Genomic DNA, 19,961 nt, shown 5'->3' on the forward strand with positions numbered 1-19,961 from the left:
AGGTTGTTAGCATGCTTTAAACCTACTTTTTTTTAAAAAAAGAGACCAGAAAAATAATCTGCTGGAGAACTTCATGGGTTGAGCATTTTCAGCGGGAGAAAAAAATGGTCAGCATTTCAGGGCTGATCCCTTGAATTTTACTGCCACATGAAGTTTATTGTCGTGTACGAAAGTAAAGTATACAATACATGTGGAATCAAAGTCTGACTTGCTGCAGCTTACCAGACACATAAAACTCACTCATAACAATTTAAGTATAATTAACAAATAATAAGATTTTAAAAAATATATAAAAGAATGAGAAATGTATATCACAGTTGGCTGGTAGTGCCAAAATATATACTATGTCAGTAGTACAGGCAGATCTTTGATGCTTTGAAGTAGTGTTATGGTTAGGGTAGAACTGGAAGGTTGAAGAGCCTAATATCCACTGGAGATGATGTTTTCAAACCTAGAAATGCCCTCTGTATCTGCACCAAAAAGAGAGCATGGTCAGGGTAATGTGAATCATTAATGATGCTTGAAATAGCACCTCACCTAGATCTCTTCAATGGACAAGAAGGCTCTTGCATGTGATCTGCCACTCTACAATTTCCTGTAGTCTTCTGTGTTCCTGAGCATTCAAGTTTCCAAATCAGACAGTGAGGCAGCTGGTCAGTATACTTTCTGCACTACACCTCTAGAAGTCCAATAAATGATTCAATTACATCTTGAATCTCCTCGAGCATTAAGACATGAACAGGCAGGGAATTGAGGGATACAAATCACATGCAGGCAATGGATGAGTTTAGATTGTCATCTTGGTCAGTGGGCTGAGCTGAGGACCTCTTCATGTGTGGTAATGTCCTGTTTTGGACAACATGGTTGTCAACAGCATCACAAACAGCAATGAGGAAGCATCTAGAAGGGAGATACATCAGCTCGTTGAATAGTTTCACAACAGCAACCTTGAACTCAACGTTAGCAAAACCAAAGAGCTGCCTGTGGACTTCAGGATGAAATCCTCCCACCTGGGTAAGCAATGGAGAGGGTCAAGAACTTCAACTTCCTGAGTGTCATCATCTCTGAGGATGTGTCTTGGGGCCTCCATGTTGATGCGGTCACGAAGAAGGTTCATCAGTGGCTATAATTTGTGAGGAGTTTGAGTGATTTGGTATGTCATCAAAGACTCTCAAAGATGTACCATGTACCATGGAGACCATTCTATCTGGTTGTTTCACTGTCTGGTATGAAGGTGTGAATGAAAAATCTCCAGAAAGTTGTTAACTCTGCCTGCAACATCATGGGCACCAGTCTTCACTCCATCGAGGAGATTAAGACATGGTGTCTTCAGAAATCTGCCTCGGTCTGAAAGAACCCCCGCCACCCAGCACTTAACACGCTACCATCAGGGAAAAAAAGTAAAGGGCCTGAAAACAAGCAACCAGTGGCCCAAAGACAACTTGAACCACAGAAACCATCCGACTTTCTTTGATGTCCTTGCTCTATTTATTTTTGAAATGTAATTTATTGCAAAGCAAATCGTTTTGTGGCACGTTCATGTCCACAAATTCTGATCTTCTCTGGGATGTTGAACCATCGAGATTTATGAACAATTTTCAGAAATTTACGATAATCTTCTACCCATAATTTCGTTACTAATGAGAAGCAGGAAATTAAGAATTTGGAATATTTGGACTTCTGAAACCCATTCATGTCTTCCTAGTTTTCTCTCACTAAAAGAATCCATTAGTTTACTCGTGTCTATCGCCCTCCTAATCTATCGCTAATACCTTGGGTTTTGTTATTGATTATTCTCCCTGACTCCATTGTATTTGTTCTATCATGTCATTGCCTATTCGTCTCTCTTCAACTCAATTACTCCATCTCATTGTCACCCTGTCTGTTACCCTCTGTTGCTGTCTGTCCCCTGTTCTCATTGCACTCCATCAGATTTATCCATCTTTTTCCTCCTTCCTCATCTCTCTTGGCCATGTTTGCAATTAGTCTGTCTCCATTCCTCGCAGTTCTACGATGAACATTTATCCCCACTCATTCTTTGTTACTCTCTGAGTTCTTTGTCATTTATTCTGTACATCTCCTTCTATCACCCTCCCTCTTCTCTGATATCGTCTCTGTGACTTTTATTGCCTGCATCCCTCGCCTCTATTGCTCTATTTAGACCGTTGGACTTGACCCTGCCCTCCCCGTTTCGCTGGCCCCGTCGCTGCACCATTCATTCCATTCCCGGCAGAGCGTGGTGACGTATTTGGATACAGTAAGTTGTTAGTAACCGTCTCTATGGTGACGCGTACTGACGATCTATCAGTCGCTGCAGCTTCCCTCGTGCCATCATGGAGGAGCTGGTTTCCAGCGAGTGCATCTACAACTTGCTGCCCTGTCCTGAGGAGCCAGCTCGTCGCCCGCTCAAGTGAGTGTTATCTGCAGGCCGGCAGGCTCGGATAGAGGGGCGAGAGGTAGAGGTAGAGGAGGAGGTGGAAGGAGAGGGAGAGGGGAGAGGAAGGGGGAGGGGGGAGAGGAGAGGGGAGAGGGGAGAGGTGGGGGGAGAGGGGAGAGGTGGGGGGAGAGGGGAGAGGTGGGGAGGGGAGTGGTGGGAGGGAGAGGAGGGGGAGAAACGGGGAGGTGTGAGGGAGAGGAGGGGGAGAGATGGGGAGGGAGAGGAGGGGGAGTGACGGGGAGGTGGGAGGGAGAGTGACGGGGAGGTGGGAGGGAGAGGAGGGGGAGAGACGGGGAGGCGGGAGGGAGAGACGGGGAGGCGGGAGGGAGAGACGGGGAGGCGGGAGGGAGAGACGGGGAGGCGGGAGGGAGAGACGGGGAGGCGGGAGGGAGAGACGGGGAGGCGGGAGGGAGAGACGGGGAGGCGGGAGGGAGAGACGGGGAGGCGGGAGGGAGAGACGGGGAGGCGGGAGGGAGAGACGGGGAGGCGGGAGGGAGAGACGGGGAGGCGGGAGGGAGAGACGGGGAGGCGGGAGGGAGAGACGGGGAGGCGGGAGGGAGAGACGGGGAGGCGGGAGGGAGAGACGGGGAGGCGGGAGGGAGAGGGGAGGCGGGAGGGAGAGGGGAGGCGGGAGGGAGAGGGGAGGCGGGAGGGAGAGGGGAGGCGGGAGGGAGAGGGGAGGCGGGAGGGAGGCGGGGGGAGGCGGGAGGGAGGCGGGGGGAGAGGGGAGGGAGGCGGGGGGAGAGGGGAGAGGCGGGGGGAGAGGGGAGAGGCGGGGGGAGAGGGGAGAGGCGGGGGGAGAGGGGAGAGGCGGGGGGAGAGGGGAGAGGCGGGGGGAGAGGGGAGAGGCGGGGGGAGAGGGGAGAGGCGGGGGGAGAGGGGAGAGGCGGGGGGAGAGGGGAGAGGCGGGGGGAGAGGGGAGAGGCGGGGGGAGAGGGGAGAGGCGGGGGGAGAGGGGAGAGGCGGGGGGAGAGGGGAGAGGCGGGGGGAGAGGGGAGAGGCGGGGGGAGAGGGGAGAGGCGGGGGGAGAGGGGAGAGGCGGGGGGAGAGGGGAGAGGCGGGGGGAGAGGGGAGAGGCGGGGGGAGAGGGGAGAGGCGGGGGGAGAGGGGAGAGGCGGGGGGAGAGGGGAGAGGCGGGGGGAGAGGGGAGAGGCGGGGGGAGAGGGGAGAGGCGGGGGGAGAGGGGAGAGGCGGGGGGAGAGGGGAGAGGCGGGGGGAGAGGGGAGAGGCGGGGGGAGAGGGGAGAGGCGGGGGGAGAGGGGAGAGGCGGGGGGAGAGGGGAGAGGCGGGGGGAGAGGGGAGAGGCGGGGGGGAGAGGCGGGGGGGAGAGGCTGGGGGGGAGGCGAGGTGGAGAATGAGGATATTTTGTTGGTTATAAATAAACAAAGTTGAGCTGGGTTACTTTGTGTGAAATGTGCAGTCTGGATTAGTATTGTGGTCAAAGCTAGTGTGTGATGGGCCATGTTGAGTTGTCAGTCACAATCTGCAACTATTGATGTCCAGGTGGTTGTACAATTGCTAATGGAACTAAAAGTCAAGTTGAGGTGGTTACATTTTCTCTAGTGTATCTGTGAATTGTTTCAGACAAAGGGCTGAAAGATGCTTGTTACCATTATCCTTGGCCTTGATAAGGTTTCATTTGCAATACTTGTCCAAAAGGTGAAGGCCTATAAGACCAGGAAAACTGGGCAAAGTGGATCCAAAGGTAGCTTGGTGATAGGAGGCAGAGGGTTGAATTTGTAATTGGGAGTCAGTGACCAGTGGTGTATCACAGGGATCCGTGCTGTTTGTCAAATACATTGTAGATTTTCATACCCTGTATGCATATAGGAGAAGTGATTGGTAAGATGACTAGACGTGTTGATTACTAGTAGAATGATATTTATTGATTGATTGATAAAATAGGCAGATCAATGGCACATGGAATTTAATATTGATCAATGTGAGAAGATGCATTTTGGGATGACTAGTAAGGGTAGTCATGACTAACAGATATTGGTAGTTTAAACTCTGAATGGTTGGACTCCAGGGAGAAATGAGGAACAGGAATCTCTGAGCAAGCCCAAGGATTTCTGAATATAGAAGCATAATTTGATAAGGTGGTGTAAAATTAATATGGGACATTAGCCATGGCATGGAACATAAAATCAGGGAGTTTGTGGTACATATTTATAAAATATGGTTATGGGCCACAGTTAGATTATTGTTTGCATTTCTGGTGAAAGATGAAATTGCTCTGGAGAAGGTGCAGATTAGAGTCACTGGGATGGAGTATTTTACTTCTGAAGAGAGACTGGATAGGATGAGTTTGTTTTCCTTGGAGTGGAAGATCTGAGTGAGGTGTATGAAATTGTGATGGGCATAGACGTGGTAGATGGTTGGAAACTTTTTCCTAGGATAGAGATATCAGAAACTGTATGATATAAGTTTAGGTTTGAAGGGAAGTGATATTGATAGGCTCACAGCATTTAAAAATTGGTATACTGACCAATTGTTAGTGTGACAGATTATGTTATATTTTATTGTATATATGTTTTAAAGGAGATAAGTTGTGGCAGGGTTTTTTTAGTGTAAGTCATAAACAAACACTAAAAAATCGATCTCAAGCCGGACAGTCCAGGCTCTGAGCGCCTTTGCAAAAACTTTGAAGAATACCTATAGAGACTTTACAAATAGGTGTTAATTGGACATGCTGTGGAGTAATGGATTATTGTTTTGGAAAGCAACAGATGAACACACTCAAAAGATTAGGCCCGGTGCTGTAGTCTGATTGAATGTAGTTGGCTAGTCTAAGTAGGTCATGTGGTTTTGCAAACAGGTTTTTTCTAAGAGAGAGAGAGAGAGAATTCAGTTCAACAGTTTAGCAGCAGCAGCAGCTGGGACTGGAAAATGACAAGCTGGCAATCTTGTGGAAAAACCCCATTTTGAAGATGGGTTGTGAGTTCTTAGTTCAGCCTGTTCAAAGCCCTTGTGGTCCATACAAAATGAGATGGCTGGCTGTATGATATTTCACTTGAAATAAAAAAAATCAAAAAGGAACTCTCTGGTGACCCTGAAAGAAAGAAGTTATCATCTGGAAAACACTGATGGGGCAAATATAAGAAGGAATCAGCTGTGTGTATCCATCAAGCAACAAATCTCTCTCTGAAAACCAACAAAAACATTCCTGAGCGGTAACCATTTACCTTTCAAACACCAAAGCCTAGTGACATTCATAAATGTTAAATTCTGTGCACAATATAAGAATTTCCTGATACTGGTGAACTTGGAGGAGTGAGAAGTGAGATTGGACTGTGAATCAAATAATTTTTCTGAACTTACACACACAGACATTGCATACATGTGTGCTTAGAATGAGAAAGGGGTTAAGTTAATAGTAATATGTTAGCATTTGATCCTGTTTTCATGTTTAAAGATCATTAAAAACAACTTTTGTTTAAATAACCATTTGTCTTGATAAATTTCTATTACTGCTGGGTTTTGGGGTCCTCTGGGCCCATAACACTGGAAAATGGGATTAGTGTAAATGGGCAATTGACGGTTGACATGGACATGGAGAACCAAAGAGTCTGTTTCTAATATTCAATCAACTCTGTCAGTGAAGTAGTAACCAGATATTGGTAGTTTAAGACCACACTTTGAACTCTTCCCCTTCATTCCTCCATGTTTCTTTTGAATAGTATTCAACAAGGAGAACTATTTGGGCACTAAGAGAAAAAGTAGAAGAAACCCTAGTTTTTTTTTTCTTTCTCTGTCTATGAATGAATTTACAGGGTCTGTAGTCAAGGTTTAAAATTCACAAGGATGTTACCACTGACTCTGCATTACAAAGGTCTAACAATATCATTAGTCCATTCTGTCAATGGGCAAAATTTACCCAGGGATGGTTGCAGAAAAGTGTAGGATTTTGAAGTGAAGGCATGGTTTTCGACTAAGGTAGATCGTTGTTTGACTTGTTAGTGCAAAAGTTCAGCCTACTTTGGTCCTATCCCCAATTGTTAGTGAGTCACTAGAGAGAAACAAATGTTAATGGAGACAAATGAGAAAGAAGGGGAGAGGAGAGAAGAGAATCAAGGAAAGGAGATCTGGTGAATGACATGAGATGAAAGGGAAGGAGGGAATATGATAAAAATATAAAACCTAAATGCCATTGAAACAGTGTGATGGCCAACGAGCCTGGATCCTGTGAAATCTTCCAGTGTACTTTCTGGCTTAGCACATTGCTTTCACATCCAAGGTGTGTGAGGAGTCTTAATGGCATTAGTGAAGTAGATGAAGTACTCAATACATTCTTTCATGGCTCTGCTGGCATAGAGTATTGTATTGTCTGCAAAAACTGCTGCTTTGATCAGAAGAAGCACATGCATTTATAGCTGTAGATGCTTGTATATGTTTATTAGAATGTGCTGGTGCAGCCTGATCAGGTTGCACCTATTCTTTGAACATCCAATTCTATCAAAAGACCCGATGTTCTGACAAAAGTATCCTGTTTGAGTTGCTGGAATGTGAAAGATTATTGCAGAACAATTGGCACATAGATTTTTAGGTTGTAGCAAGGGGTGGTAACAAGATCAGTTTGAAAATGACGATAATTTCTTGAACAAATTTCTTCCTAATTTCGCTGATATTTTGTTGCATTTATGGAATGTACAGGCAATTCTTTATTGCCCATCCTAAGTGCCCTTGGACAGCTGGTACTGAGCTGCCAACTTGAATGACTGCAGTCCTCGTGATAAAGGGAGACCCTCAGCGGTTTTAAGTCAGGGATTACAGGATTTTGACCCAGCAGTTAATTTCCAAGTCAGGATGGAGTGTGGAACTGGTATCTGTCTGATAGTGATGTCAAAAGTTTGGTGATATCGAAATGCCAGGTGCCAGAAGTTTGGAAGTTACCATTGAGAAAAGTCTGAGTGTGCTGTTGATGGTAAACGATTGCGCGAGTATGTCAGAGGTGGGTGTAATGTTGAAAAATTGACATCTTTCTCCTTTATGATGTTTTATGCTCTTTGAAGAGGTTTAAAAGAGGGTAATATTTAAAAATACTTGTCCTGGGTAAACTTGTACCTCTCACTTTGTTCATTTTAGATTGGTCACAGTGTTTGAGCTACCGAAAGAAAACAGACTCACACGCTGATGTGATCTTTATTACTAAATCTAAAGCTGAATTCAAACTACAATATGCAAACCCTTCCCAATTATACTTATCAACGCCTGGACTGGTCCCAACTGCCAAAGTGAGGCAACGACTGCACACTTGTAGTAGGTTGTCTGGGTGCCGGTAGCAGCTTCTCCACTTCCCCCGACCGGGACGTTGGTTGAAGTCTAGATGTTCTTCTTCTTGCTGAGTGATGTTGCCACCTCCCAGAGAGTCTCCAACTTCAGGAGTGGGACCATGGCTTATATTACCCAAAAATTGTTTACTCATAGCTTATCTCTTTGAATAAATGATTTAATTATCTTTAAGGTCTCCTGACAGTCTGCGACCAACAAAAGACAACTGCATCTCTGGGCCTCATGGTGGAAATTAGATAATATCTACTGATGCAACTGCATCCCTTCTTGCATAAGCTGGTCTAAACCCTCCATTACAATACTTTCTTTCTTTGCAATTTCATCACTTAGAATTAATAGGAACACTATCTGCAAACTGTTTGAGAAAATAAGATGGTGCTCCTGACAAGCCATGTTAGGGCTTTGGAGCAGGAGTTAGATAAGCACCAGAGCATTTAAGAGGCAGAAGGTGAGAAAGTTAGCAGCTACCCTCTTCCTGTCTCCTAGGTGTAATAGTGTCCCTGTAACTGCTAACTATCTCACCTTCTTCCTCTTAATGCAGAGTTGATTCTGCAACTACCATGGGTTACAGTTAGGAGAGGGAACAGGCAAGCAGAGCAGGGCCCCCTGCTGGGCGTCCCCCTGGAAAACAAGAATACTGTTTTGGATACTGTTGAAGGAAATGATCTACTGGGTACAAGCCATAGCAATCAGGTCTCTGGCATGGAGTCTGGTGCTGTGGTTAATAAGGGAAGGGGTGGGGGGGGGGGAGAAAGAGGTGAGCTGTGGTGATAGGGTCTTCCATAGTTAGGAAGACAGATGACAGGAGATCATGAATCCCAGATGGTGTGTTCTTAGGTGGGAGGGTGATCAGCCAGATGTAGGGACCAATGACATAGGTAGGAAGGAAGAAGAGGTCCTGCAAGGATAGTTCAGCGATGTAGGTGGTAGGTTGAAGAAGAGGACCTCAAGGGTAGAGATCTCAGGATTGCTTCCCATGCCACATGCTAGAGAGATTAGAAATGGGAGAATAAGGCCATTTAACATGTGGCTGGACACATGGTGTAGTAGGGAGGGCTTTGGGTTTCTAGATCACTGGGCTCTATTCCAGTAAAGGTGGGATCTGTACCGACAGGACAGATTGCATCTGAACTGGAAGGGGATTTATATTCTTGGGGGTAGGTTTGTTAGTCTTGCCCTGTTGGGTTTAAACTAGATTTGCAGGGGGAAGGGAACCAGATGTTAGAGAAGTTAGTGAGAAGGAGGTGGATAAAGGTTATGTGAGGACTGCATGTATAGGTAGAAATCAAAGATTTGTAACGTGATAGAAATTTTCTCAGGTGTATTTATTTTAATGCAAGGAGTATTGTTAGGAAGGCTGATAATCTTAGGGCATGGATTGACATGTGGGATTATGACATTATTGCTATTAGTGAGACTTGGTTGCAGGAGGGGCAGGACTGGCATCTTAATGTTCTGGGGTTCCATTGCTTCAGATGTGATAGAGGGAGAGGGTTGAAAGGGGGAAGAGTGGCATTGCTAGTCAGGAAAAATATCTCAGCACATGCAAAGTCAGGACAGCCAGGAAGGGTTGTCTACAGAGACCATATGGGTGGAGTTGAGGGACAGGAAAGGTGTAACCACACTGAGTGGGTTGTATTATAGAAGCCTAATAGTGAGAGAGAATTGGAGGAGCAAATCTGTCAAGAGATAACAGACCAATGTAAGAAACAGGACATTGTGATAGTAGGAGATTTTAACTTTTCAAATATTGATTGGGATTCCCATTCTCTGAAAGGGCTGAATGGCTTGTAGTTTGTGAAATGTGTTCAGGAAAGTTTTTTAAAGCAATATATAGAGGTACCAATGTGAGAGGATGCAATTCTTGATCTTGTATTAGGAAAAAGGCAGGTTAGGTGATAGAAGTATGCTTAGATGAACATTTCGAGTCCATAATGTCATTAGCTTCAAGTTAATTATGGAAAAGGACTTATCCTTTTCCATAAGTCATGTTGAAATTCTAAATTGGAGGAAAGCAAATTTTGTGGAAATGAGAGGTTTACAAGGTTATGAGAGGTATAGGCAGAGTGGATGCAAGTAGGCTTTTTACAGTTAGATTGGGGAGATAAATATAAGAGGTCATAGTTTTAAGATGAAAGGGGAAAGGTTTAAGGGAGACATTAGGGGAAAGTTCTTCGCTTAGATAGTGGCGGGAGTGTGGAATAAGCTGCCATCTGATGTGAATGTGGGCTCGATCAAGTGCTTTGAGAATAAATCAAATAGATAAATGGATGGGAGAGATCTGGAGGGTTATGGAATGGGAGCAGGTCCATGAGATTAGCGAATTAATGGTTGTCACAGACTAGAAGGGACAAATGGCCTGTTTTCTGTGCTGTAGCATTCTATGGTTCTATTTATTGTGCCAAAATAATTGCTAGTTTCTTTGTTTATCTTCTTTCACTCAAAAATATTTTAACTGTCTTATTGTTTTTGAGGTATCATTCAAAACAACGGAAAAGAGTACAAGATGAGTGGAACAGTAAGAAATCTTCACACAAAACAATGGGTTTACCCAAAATTGAGCCTCCTTGTCCAAAGCATCACCTGCAGAAGCATTCCAAGGAGCCAAAATTACCAGAAAGTAAGAATCTAAAAATGCAACAAAATATTTTATTCTTTGTAATTATAAGCCATAGCAAGTAAAATAAAAGTTGTATTAGTCTCTGTGTGATTCTCAATACATATTCTCATACGTTTTCTGAAATGTTTTGCAACATTTGTTGTTTCATTTTCACTGTGCTCTTCTGAATGTTAAGCACCATTTCACAAGCCAACACAGTGCTTGTGCCTTCCATGAAGAGAAACCGACATTTATAGCAAGCTCAAAGAAATGAACTCATCTGAAAGTAGAATTGGATGAAGAACCTGATGCCCTGAATTCCGTAATGGATGTGGCAATTGATATGCACTAGTTGACATCTTTCACACCTCTAACAATACTGGAACAATTCAACACAATGAAAGGTAGCAAATATAACCCCACTAGTTAATAAGAGTGCGTTAAAAATACGAACAATTAGCCCACATGACCAGGATGGCAAATCTTGGAATCCAAAATTAAGAGGTGGTAAGAGGGTACTTGGGATATAATACAAGTTTGGCAGGGTTAATGTGGATTTATGAAAGGGAACTAAAGTTTTAAACTTTATTTGAGATTGTAATTAGAATTAGACAGCATGGTTAGGGTAGCAACGAACACAATGCTATTACAGCGTGCCAGTGAATCGGGTTCGAATCTGAGACTGTCCCTAAGGAGTTTCCATGTCCTCCCTGTATCTACATGGGTCTTATCCAGGTGCTCTCGTTTCCTTCTCCTTCCATAACTTCCCAGGGTTTGTAGGTAAATTAGGAATAAATGGGCTGTACAGGTTAATGGATCGGAAGGGCTTGTTACTAGGCATATCTCGCTTTTTTAAAAAAAAGAGAGTGAACCAAATATTGCAGTGGGTTTTTTTAACTTTCAGGAAATCTTTGGTGATTAGAGTTAACTGAGAATTAGCTAAGTGACAACAAATAGGACAATAGAATAATTTTTTGATCAGCAGCCTATGATCAGTGGGCTGCTGGATGGATCGATGTGGTATGCCCAGTCTTATCAATGATGTAGATGAGGGGATCAAGGTCAATACATCCAAGATTGATGCTTATATAACTGCTTATAAAACTAGGTTGCAATGCGAGGTGTTGAGAGGCTTTGGGAGATGTAGGGAAACTATTTTGTTTCAGATGCAAATTCCTTAAGTACTAGAAAATTTGATCGTCTTACTGTATTTAAATGATTTTACTCTTCTGTCCACTGAATGCTATCTGTCAATTTCTTGTTCACTCATTTAACCTATCTGAATCCTTTTGCAGGCTCTTAATGTCCACCTCATCACCTGCTAACCCACCTATCTGTGTAGCCACAGCAAATTTGGCTATTATATTTTCCATCCAAGCCATTAATATGTATTGTCAATAGATAATGTCCTGTGGTTCTCCATAAGTTACCGAATGCCAATTTGAAAATTACCATTTTAATTAACTGTGAAACATTTCTGTTAATAGTGATAATATGTTGCCTCTCAACCTTCTTGAAATCCAAATCCATCTGTCTGGTTTCTTATCCATTTTACATGCTCAAACATCTATCATTCTTTCTTTCATGTAATGTGTATTGATGTCTTATCTTGCTGTTACCTTTTTAATGCTTGATTCCAGCTCTTTCCCAATGACAGGTATTAGGGTATCTATTCTACCATTTCCCATTACATTTTCGTTTTTCCAATCTTCTAAGACCCTTTTAGAATCTAAGGAATTTTAATAGATTACTTACAATGCGTCTGCTATTTTGCAGTCACTTCATTTAAGGTCCTGAGTTGGAGACCTTTAACCTCCTTAGTTCCTCTGGTACTTTTTTTTTTAAAGTATTAGATACTGTTCCAGAATAACAACACTCCTCACAAAGGAAGTTTTTCATGATATCCCTCTTGTAGCTTTTGCCTTTAAATCTATGTCCCTAGTCCTTGAACCACCTGCAATAAATTCTCACTGCTTCACACATCAGCAAAATCTCTTCCCAGTTTTTTTGACTCCAAGAAGCATAACTATAGTTCAGTCATGACCTGTCAACTGAAGTTGCTTATCCATAAAACCATTTCTAATAACTCACTTCTGCATTTCCGAACAATGGAATCTAGAATTGAACTGTGATTCAAGGTGAGGACTGATGGCGATTAGCATCAATCACACGAGACAGGGTGCAAGTAAAACGCTAGTTATAATAGGCTAATATATACAACTAGGCCTTGCCTCTGTGCAAGCCGAGGCCAGAATAAAGGAGAATGAGCAGTAACCGGTTTATATAGACAAGGTCGCCAGATGGTGGCCCCTGGTGACCTAGTGGTGGTGTAATAACATACCAACATATTCACCCCCCCCTTAAATTTTTCCCCCCACCCCCCTTCTCTTTTCCATGTGTTCATCAGTCCAGTATCTGACGAGGTTTCCTTTTCCTCCTGGATCTTCGGGGTACTGGGGCAGGGGGGCTGGAGGGTATTGAGGGCCGAGGATCCTGACATTGGGAGGGAGTATGCTGAGGGGGTGTAGTGCTTTCCGTCCGAGTACTGGTTTTTGGGGGTGTTTTCGGCGGGGCCCCATGGAGTGGCATGACAGTCGTCCGTCAAGGTGTCTGTCATTCTTTGTGCTGGTCCGTAGGGGTCCGCGACTCTCCCGCATCGTCCACGGTCCTTTCCTGCTGATCTGCAAGGGTCTGTGGCTCTCCTGCTTCATCCGCCTGGTGTGAGGTCCATGGTGGCCACCGAATCTTCCTGTCTGTCCCTGAATGCCTCACTTCCACTGGCTCCACCAGAGGGTCCATTTTGTGGGACCTGCAGTGTTTCCGGTGGAGCGCCGGTCCCAGTATCATCAACCATCTAGGCAGCACCGTGCCTGTCGTGGCTTTCTTTGAGAAAGAAAACATACGATCGTGAGGTGTCATGTTAGTGGTGGTACACAACTGTGAGCGTATGGAGTGTAAAACCTTCGGTAACACATCTTGCCACATTGCCACTGGTAGGTCTTTTGCCTTTAAGGTCAGTAGGACAGTTTTCCAGATAGTGGCATTTTCCCTTTCTACCTGCAAATTACCTCTGGGGTTATAGCTTGTGGTGCGACTGGTGGCGATGCCACTATCTCTCGGGTACTGCTGGACCTCAGCACTCATAAAGGTGGCACCCCTATCTGTGTGTATATAGCTGGGGTACCCACATATGCTGAAAATGGATTGCAGGCTGTGGATACGTCATGACACGGAATAGCAAAAGGGAAGCATGAGTATTCGTCTATGGCATTAAAGAAATAGACGTTCCTGTCATGGGAAGGGAGCGGGCCTTTAAAGTCGAGGCTGAGGCACTTGAAAGGGCTTGAAGCTTTTATCAGCATGGCTTTATCCAGTCAGTCAAACTGCGGTTTGCACTCCACTCAAATGGGGAAGCCCCTGCTTACCGTCCGTACCTCATCTACCGAGAATGGGAGATTTTGGGTCCTTATGAAGTGGAACAGTCTAGCGACTCCCAGGTGACCCAGCTCATTGTGTAAGCTCTGCAGCTGGGATATGTGGCTGAGGGCTGCACAGGTGCCCCTAGACAGTGTATCTGGGGGCTCGTTGATCATCCCTGGACGGTATAGAATGTCGTAACTATACGTAGACAGTTCTATCCTCCAGTGCAGAATTTTATCATTTTTTAATCTTCCCCCTGTTCTGGTTATCCAACATAAAATCCACAGATCATTGGTCCGTGACGAGGGTGAAGCGTTTACATGCCAGATAATGTCTCCAGTGCCTTACAGCTTCCACAATGGTTTGAGCCTTCTTCTCCACTGCTGAGTGTCTTACCTCAGACTCCTGTAGGGTCCACGAGAAAAAGACTACCAGTCGCCCCTCCTGGTTTGGAGTTGCAGTTAATGTTACGTCTGAGGCATCGGTCTCTACCTGAAAAGGGATCGTCTCATCTATGGATCGCAGGGTTGCTTTTACAATCAGATCCCTAATCTCCGTGAAGGCTTTGATAGCTGCTGGACTGAGAGGAAAAATTGAGGTTTTTATGAGTGGGCGGGCCCTGTCGGCGTAATTGGGACCCACTATGCATAATATGCGAAAAGTCCCAAACATCTCTTTAAGGTTTTCTGTGAGTGTGGGACCGGGAGGTCTATAAGCGGGCACATGCAGGCAGAGTCCAGGCTGATTTCCCCGTTCTGCACCACGTAGCCCAGACTAGCCAACTTCCTAGTGCTGAAGACTCATGTATCCTTATTATACGTTAGATTGTGGTCCTCTGCTGCCTGAACAAAATGTTGGAGGTTAGTGTCACGGTCAACTTGAGAGTGGCCGCAAATCGTAACATTGTCCAGGTATGGGAACACCACCTGGAGTTGGTACTCATCTACTATGTGGTCCATCTCCCGCTGGAACAGGGATACCCCATTGGTGATGCCAAAGGAGAGGTGGAGGAACTGATACAGCCTGCCGTCTGCCTCGAACACTGTGTATATGCCGTCGCTCCCTCTCATGGGCAACTGGTGGTACGCTGCCTTGAGGTCTATGGTAGAGAACACTTTATACTGAGAAATGCTGCTTACCATGTCCGCAATACTTAGCAGTGGGTAGGCATCCAGCTGCGTAAATTTGTTGATCGTCTGACTGTAATCCACCACCATGCGCCACTTCTCCCCTGACTTCACTACAAAGACCTGTGCTCTCCGGGGGCTGGCGCTCTTCTCTATAACGCCCTCCTGCAGGAGTCTGCGGGCTTCTGGTCTAATGAACTCTCTGTCTCTTGGGCTGTACCTCCTGCTCTTGGTGGTCACTGGGGTGCAGTTGGGAGTGAGGTGAGTGAATAGTTGGTGGGGGGGGGGGGTTTTCTATATTCAGGGCCATCAGGCTACATGTTGCCTGTTCTTAAGGGGCCCATTGTGTACTATCATGATGCTTTTCAATTGGCACTGGAAGTCCAGCCCCAGTGGGACGGGGGCACAGAGGCGTGGGAGAACTAGCAGCTTAAACTCTTCATACTCTGTGCCCTGTATTTCCAGTGTGACCCTGCAGAAATATTTTAATTTAGCTACGTGTCTGTTAGACGCTAATAAAATCTGGTGATCACTCAGGTACATGTTTAGAGCAAGGCGTTCTACCAGCCCCTGGTCTGTGAAACTTTCCGTACTCCCGCTATCCATCAAGCAACTTACTGTTGACCCATTAACTTTAATACTAACGGTAGTGTCTGATAAATTGGGTGGACTCGCCTGATTCAAATGCAGAGAGGCCAGCATGGCATGTCCTCCATTCTGGTAGTACTCGGCATCCTGGTTGTAGTAGTACTCTGTATCATATTCATTCCCCCGATAGTGATATCCTCTGTCCAGCATCCTTTGCCCAAGATGGCCGACAGCACATGGCACTCTGCCTGAGGAGAAAGAAGAAGAGCTTTCCCACCTCTCATTTGCATGAGAAAGGGTTTTGGCTGGAGCCTTGAGGCTTCTACAGATTTTCGCATAATGTCCTCTCTTTCCACACTTTGAACAGTCCTTTTCCCTAGCCGGGCAGTGAGCTCTGGGGTGCTTGGGCTGTCCGCAAAAAGGGCACTTTAGAGCACTCCAGTGGGGCTGCTGCTGCTATGTGCTGCCCTTGATCACTAATGTTCCTCTCCCTGTGAGGGGCTAACGAGTTCAGCAGTGAGTACTCTTCTAGTTCTCTCCTAGCGTCCTAAAGAGCCTTCGCAATAGTCTCTGCCTCTTCCATCCTAACTATCCCCTTTTCCAGCAGCCTTTTCCTGATTTCTGTAGATCTGATGCCGACCATGATCCTGTCCCTTACAAGGTCATCTGCATACTCTTGGGCTGATACTGCTTTAAAAGTACAGGCCCCTGTAATTTCTGCACTAGCCTCCCTTATAGTCTGAGGGAGTATCCTGTCTGGCCCTGGGGATTTATCCATCTTTATTTACCTCAAGACAAGTGGTGAATCTCTGCTAAGCTGTCTGTCTTCCCTTCGGCGAGCCTTGCTGTACTAATGTTGGCTGTGCATTATTTCTACTGTTAAGGACACTCCTCTTGGGTATAACTGTATATGCACACATTGTCTTTCATTATTGTACCATTAGTTTCTGCTAATTAAAGCCATGATTATTGCTTGAAAAAAAAAAAGTACAGGCCCTTGCTAAGTCATTCAGTGGAAGTATAAAATCTCTATCAGGCTCCCCTGCTTGCTACGACCTGGTCATAAGCTGGTGCCTAGAGTGTAGCTCACTGTGCTCTCTATTATAATGTCTCTGTAGGGTACTCAACGCCTCTTGGTATGATTTAGCGTCTTGTATAAGCGAGTACGGGCATTCTCCCAGTTGGGCTAACAGTAGCATTAGCATCTCCTCTTTTGACGCTTCTTCAACCCCCGCGTAATTTAAAAACCATATCTGCCATCGGCTGAAGTGCATGCTTGCTCCGGGGATTCTGCTCCAGCCTGTCAGGCCTCAGCACTTGGCTAAACCTAAGCCTTTGATTTGGTGGTGGGGGGGGGGGGGAGCACATACCTAGCCTGATCCCTCTCTCACGTGGCCACCCGATCCTGCAGAAACATGGGTAGTTGGGGGTGTCTCGGGGGTAGTAATCCATCCCCACAGTCCTGGCGATAAATCATGATCGGGAGGGTGACTTGCCATACGCCTTCCACTTGCACTTGACGCGATCCTTGGTTATAAACCAGGAACCCAGTGGGTTGCATGGCCGGTCCCGGTAAATTAGCTAACAGGCAGGGCTCTTGGCTGCTCTTTACCTGCTCTGGGATACTTCTGTCCTTCTCATAGTCCATGATGACCACTGGGTGAATCCTTCTCTCCCACGATTTCGGATCCACAGCTCTCTGTCCTTTCCATCCAGTCTGTACTCGGCGGCACATGCGCAGGAAGCATCCCTGTTTCTTGGTCCCTAAGCCAGGCCTCAGCAGAGTCGGGAGCATGGGCAAGGGCAGAAGCAACACCCATTCTGGATGTATATTAGCCTATTAAATTGATGATGACTAGCATCAACCACACGAGACAGGGTACAAGGAAAACGCTAGTTTTAATAGGCTTATATATACATCTTGGCCTTGCCTCTGTGCAAGCCTCGGTCAGAATGAAGGAGAATGAGCAGCAACCGGTTTATATAGACAAGGTCGCCAGGTGGTGGCCCCCTGGTGACCTGGTGGTGTAATAACATACCTCCACAAGGACATCATCTCTGTGGACTGAATGGCTTCCTCCATTGTTATTTCTTGGAAGTCTCTTTTTAGAATCTGGGCAAAGGATTTCAAATTGTTTGTGCTGAGCTGTGTTTAGAATGATATGTGCTACTATTTTCTCTTTGTTCAGTATTTCTGTTTGTTTAACATTCAGCAGTATTGATCTGTTTTGACATGTGATTGGAACTCCCAATTTCAGAGTTTCCAGGAGATGGGACTGATTTTTCTTCACATTAAAAGTAGAATAAAGTAGGTTGCCCCTCATCACCATGTTCAATACTGGGAGATTCTGGCTGTGATTTCATGATAAATACTCAAGATTATTTTATTATGTAATAAAACAGAAAATATATTACACAAAATTTCCTAAATCATACCTAGACAGAGATTCACTAACAGCAAAAGAATTGCCCATCACCCTAGAGACAGTGAAAGAGAAGCAAAAAAGAGTCCCCCAGAGTCAATGAATGTCTACGGCTTTGCCTCCAGCATCCACAATCACACAGCCTTCTGTGCAAACCAACCCCAACATGAGCTCCAGAAGCATCTCTCTGACAAGACCAGGAAGACTGCAGCACCCTCTTGCATCCCTCTAGTTACAGAAAGAAAATGCAGCCTTTCTTTGTGAATTGTTATATAATCATAGATTATTAGAGATATCTGAATACCATAGTTTTGCCATTAGTCATGAATTCAATTCCGTGGTGGAATCAGCTTTCTGGTGGAATCAAAGTTTCCCACATTTCTGCTTATTAATGGATATTCTATTTTTTGCAGTTATTGAGAGGGTTAGGGTTATATTCCAAATATGCTACAGCAGAGACTGATAACTACTTAACTTGTAACATTTAGATTACATATCAGAAGCTGAGGTACCACACAGACTTTTCCAAGAATTAATATTATGTTCCTAATTGGGCAGAGCTTGCAGAAAATTCTGAATGCAGTCGATGGTTTTATGAACATTAATTTTAGTGGAATGAAAATTGCAGGCTTGATGCCCATATTGTGGGCCTGGTTCAGAATGCAAGATTATGGAAATAGTCCAAATTCTTCATGGATATCAGTTCATAGTTGGCACATGAATGGGAGAACCCATTGTTTCATTCTGGGATGTCACAGACAGGAATGTGGCAACAGAGAATTCTTCAGTCTGAAGTATCTCAAGAATGTAATGTATTTCATTCCACAGGGGAACCTTACAAAGTCCCTGTAGATGGAATAAAATCCTCTATTCCATCTGAAAAGCCACTTATGGGACTCCAGACAAAGAAAAATTTTGTTGAAGCCAATATAGCTGAAGTCAGGATGTCAGTGCCCAAAAAACCAGTGCCCATCTATGTCGATACCAGAAGAGGAAATAAAAATTTACTGGAACCATCAGGGCTTCTTCCAACCCTCCTGCACAGAAAGGTAGAAACCATCATTTAATGGAGTACATTCATGGACTGGAGAGAATGTGTTTTTTTTTTTCCCCTCGTTTGAACCTTTAAAATCAACTTTTAAAACTTTTACCATATTAAAAGGAAACTGCATTGTCATACACCAAATGTTTTAATTTGTTGAAAGAAACTAGGTTGTCTTCTAATTATTGGATATCATTAATTTCAAGAGGAAAAGAATATAAGAGCAGGAATGTATTGTTGAGGCCTTTCTAGGAGAAATTAATTGGAGTATTGTGAACAGTTCTGGGCTCCTCATTTAGGAAAGGATGTGCTGTTGTTGGAGAGGGTTCAGAGAAGGTTCACAAAGATTCCGGGAATAAACGGGTTACTGTAGGATGAGCATTTGACAATTTGATGATTGGGCAATCGAGTTCAACAGTTGAAGACAAAATTGGGCAATCAAGTTCAAGTTGAAGACTAAAGGATTGAAAAGGAGAGACTCAGAAGATAGCAATTGATTGGGCAATCATTGGATCAGGTGACCCACTATAAGAGTGAGGCTGTGGTCATTGTTTGAGTGGAAAGGCTTTGACAAGAAGAGACTGAGGTGGCGTTACAAGAGATGAAGTTTTAAAAAAAAGTCTGCCATATTCGAAGAACAAAAAGATAGGCCCAGGTAAGGGTAGGTCTTGTATGTCATTCATTTCCCCCTAGTCATAGACAGTGGATATGGTAGCCATGGCAAGGGAATCCTCCTCTTGCAGAATGTGAGTCATTAGTGAAAACAGCAATATCCCTGACAACTTCATCTGGTGAGAAGTGGATCCAGTTGCTGCTCCTGACAAACTGAATTATAGAACTGAAGCTGGAGTTGGATTAACTGGATCATTCGGGAGGCAGAGAGGGTGATAGAAAGGAGTAAACAAGGACATTATCATACCTAGGAGGCAGAAGGAGAGTAGATAGGTGACAGTCAGGAGAGGGAAAGTGAACAGGGTAGCAGTGCAGGGCGCCCCCTGTGGCCGTTCCCCTCAATTACAAGTGTAGCTTTTTG

General features: G+C 44.8%; 1 protein-coding gene across 1 annotated transcript in view; it reads left to right on the forward strand.

Moving 5' to 3' along the window:
• The first annotated feature begins 2,289 nt into the window (after positions 1-2,289).
• Positions 2,290-19,961, forward strand: part of enkur (enkurin, TRPC channel interacting protein) — a 51,107-nt gene continuing 33,435 nt past the window's right edge. The window contains exons 1-3 of the mRNA XM_069914576.1: positions 2,290-2,410; positions 10,204-10,349; positions 18,715-18,935. Coding sequence (XP_069770677.1) covers positions 2,334-2,410; positions 10,204-10,349; positions 18,715-18,935 — 444 coding nt within the window. The 5' untranslated portion in view covers positions 2,290-2,333. The remainder of the gene's footprint in view (positions 2,411-10,203; positions 10,350-18,714; positions 18,936-19,961) is intronic.

The sequence above is a fragment of the Narcine bancroftii genome, chromosome 1 (assembly GCF_036971445.1).
Source record: "Narcine bancroftii isolate sNarBan1 chromosome 1, sNarBan1.hap1, whole genome shotgun sequence".
Taxonomy (NCBI): domain Eukaryota; kingdom Metazoa; phylum Chordata; class Chondrichthyes; order Torpediniformes; family Narcinidae; genus Narcine; species Narcine bancroftii.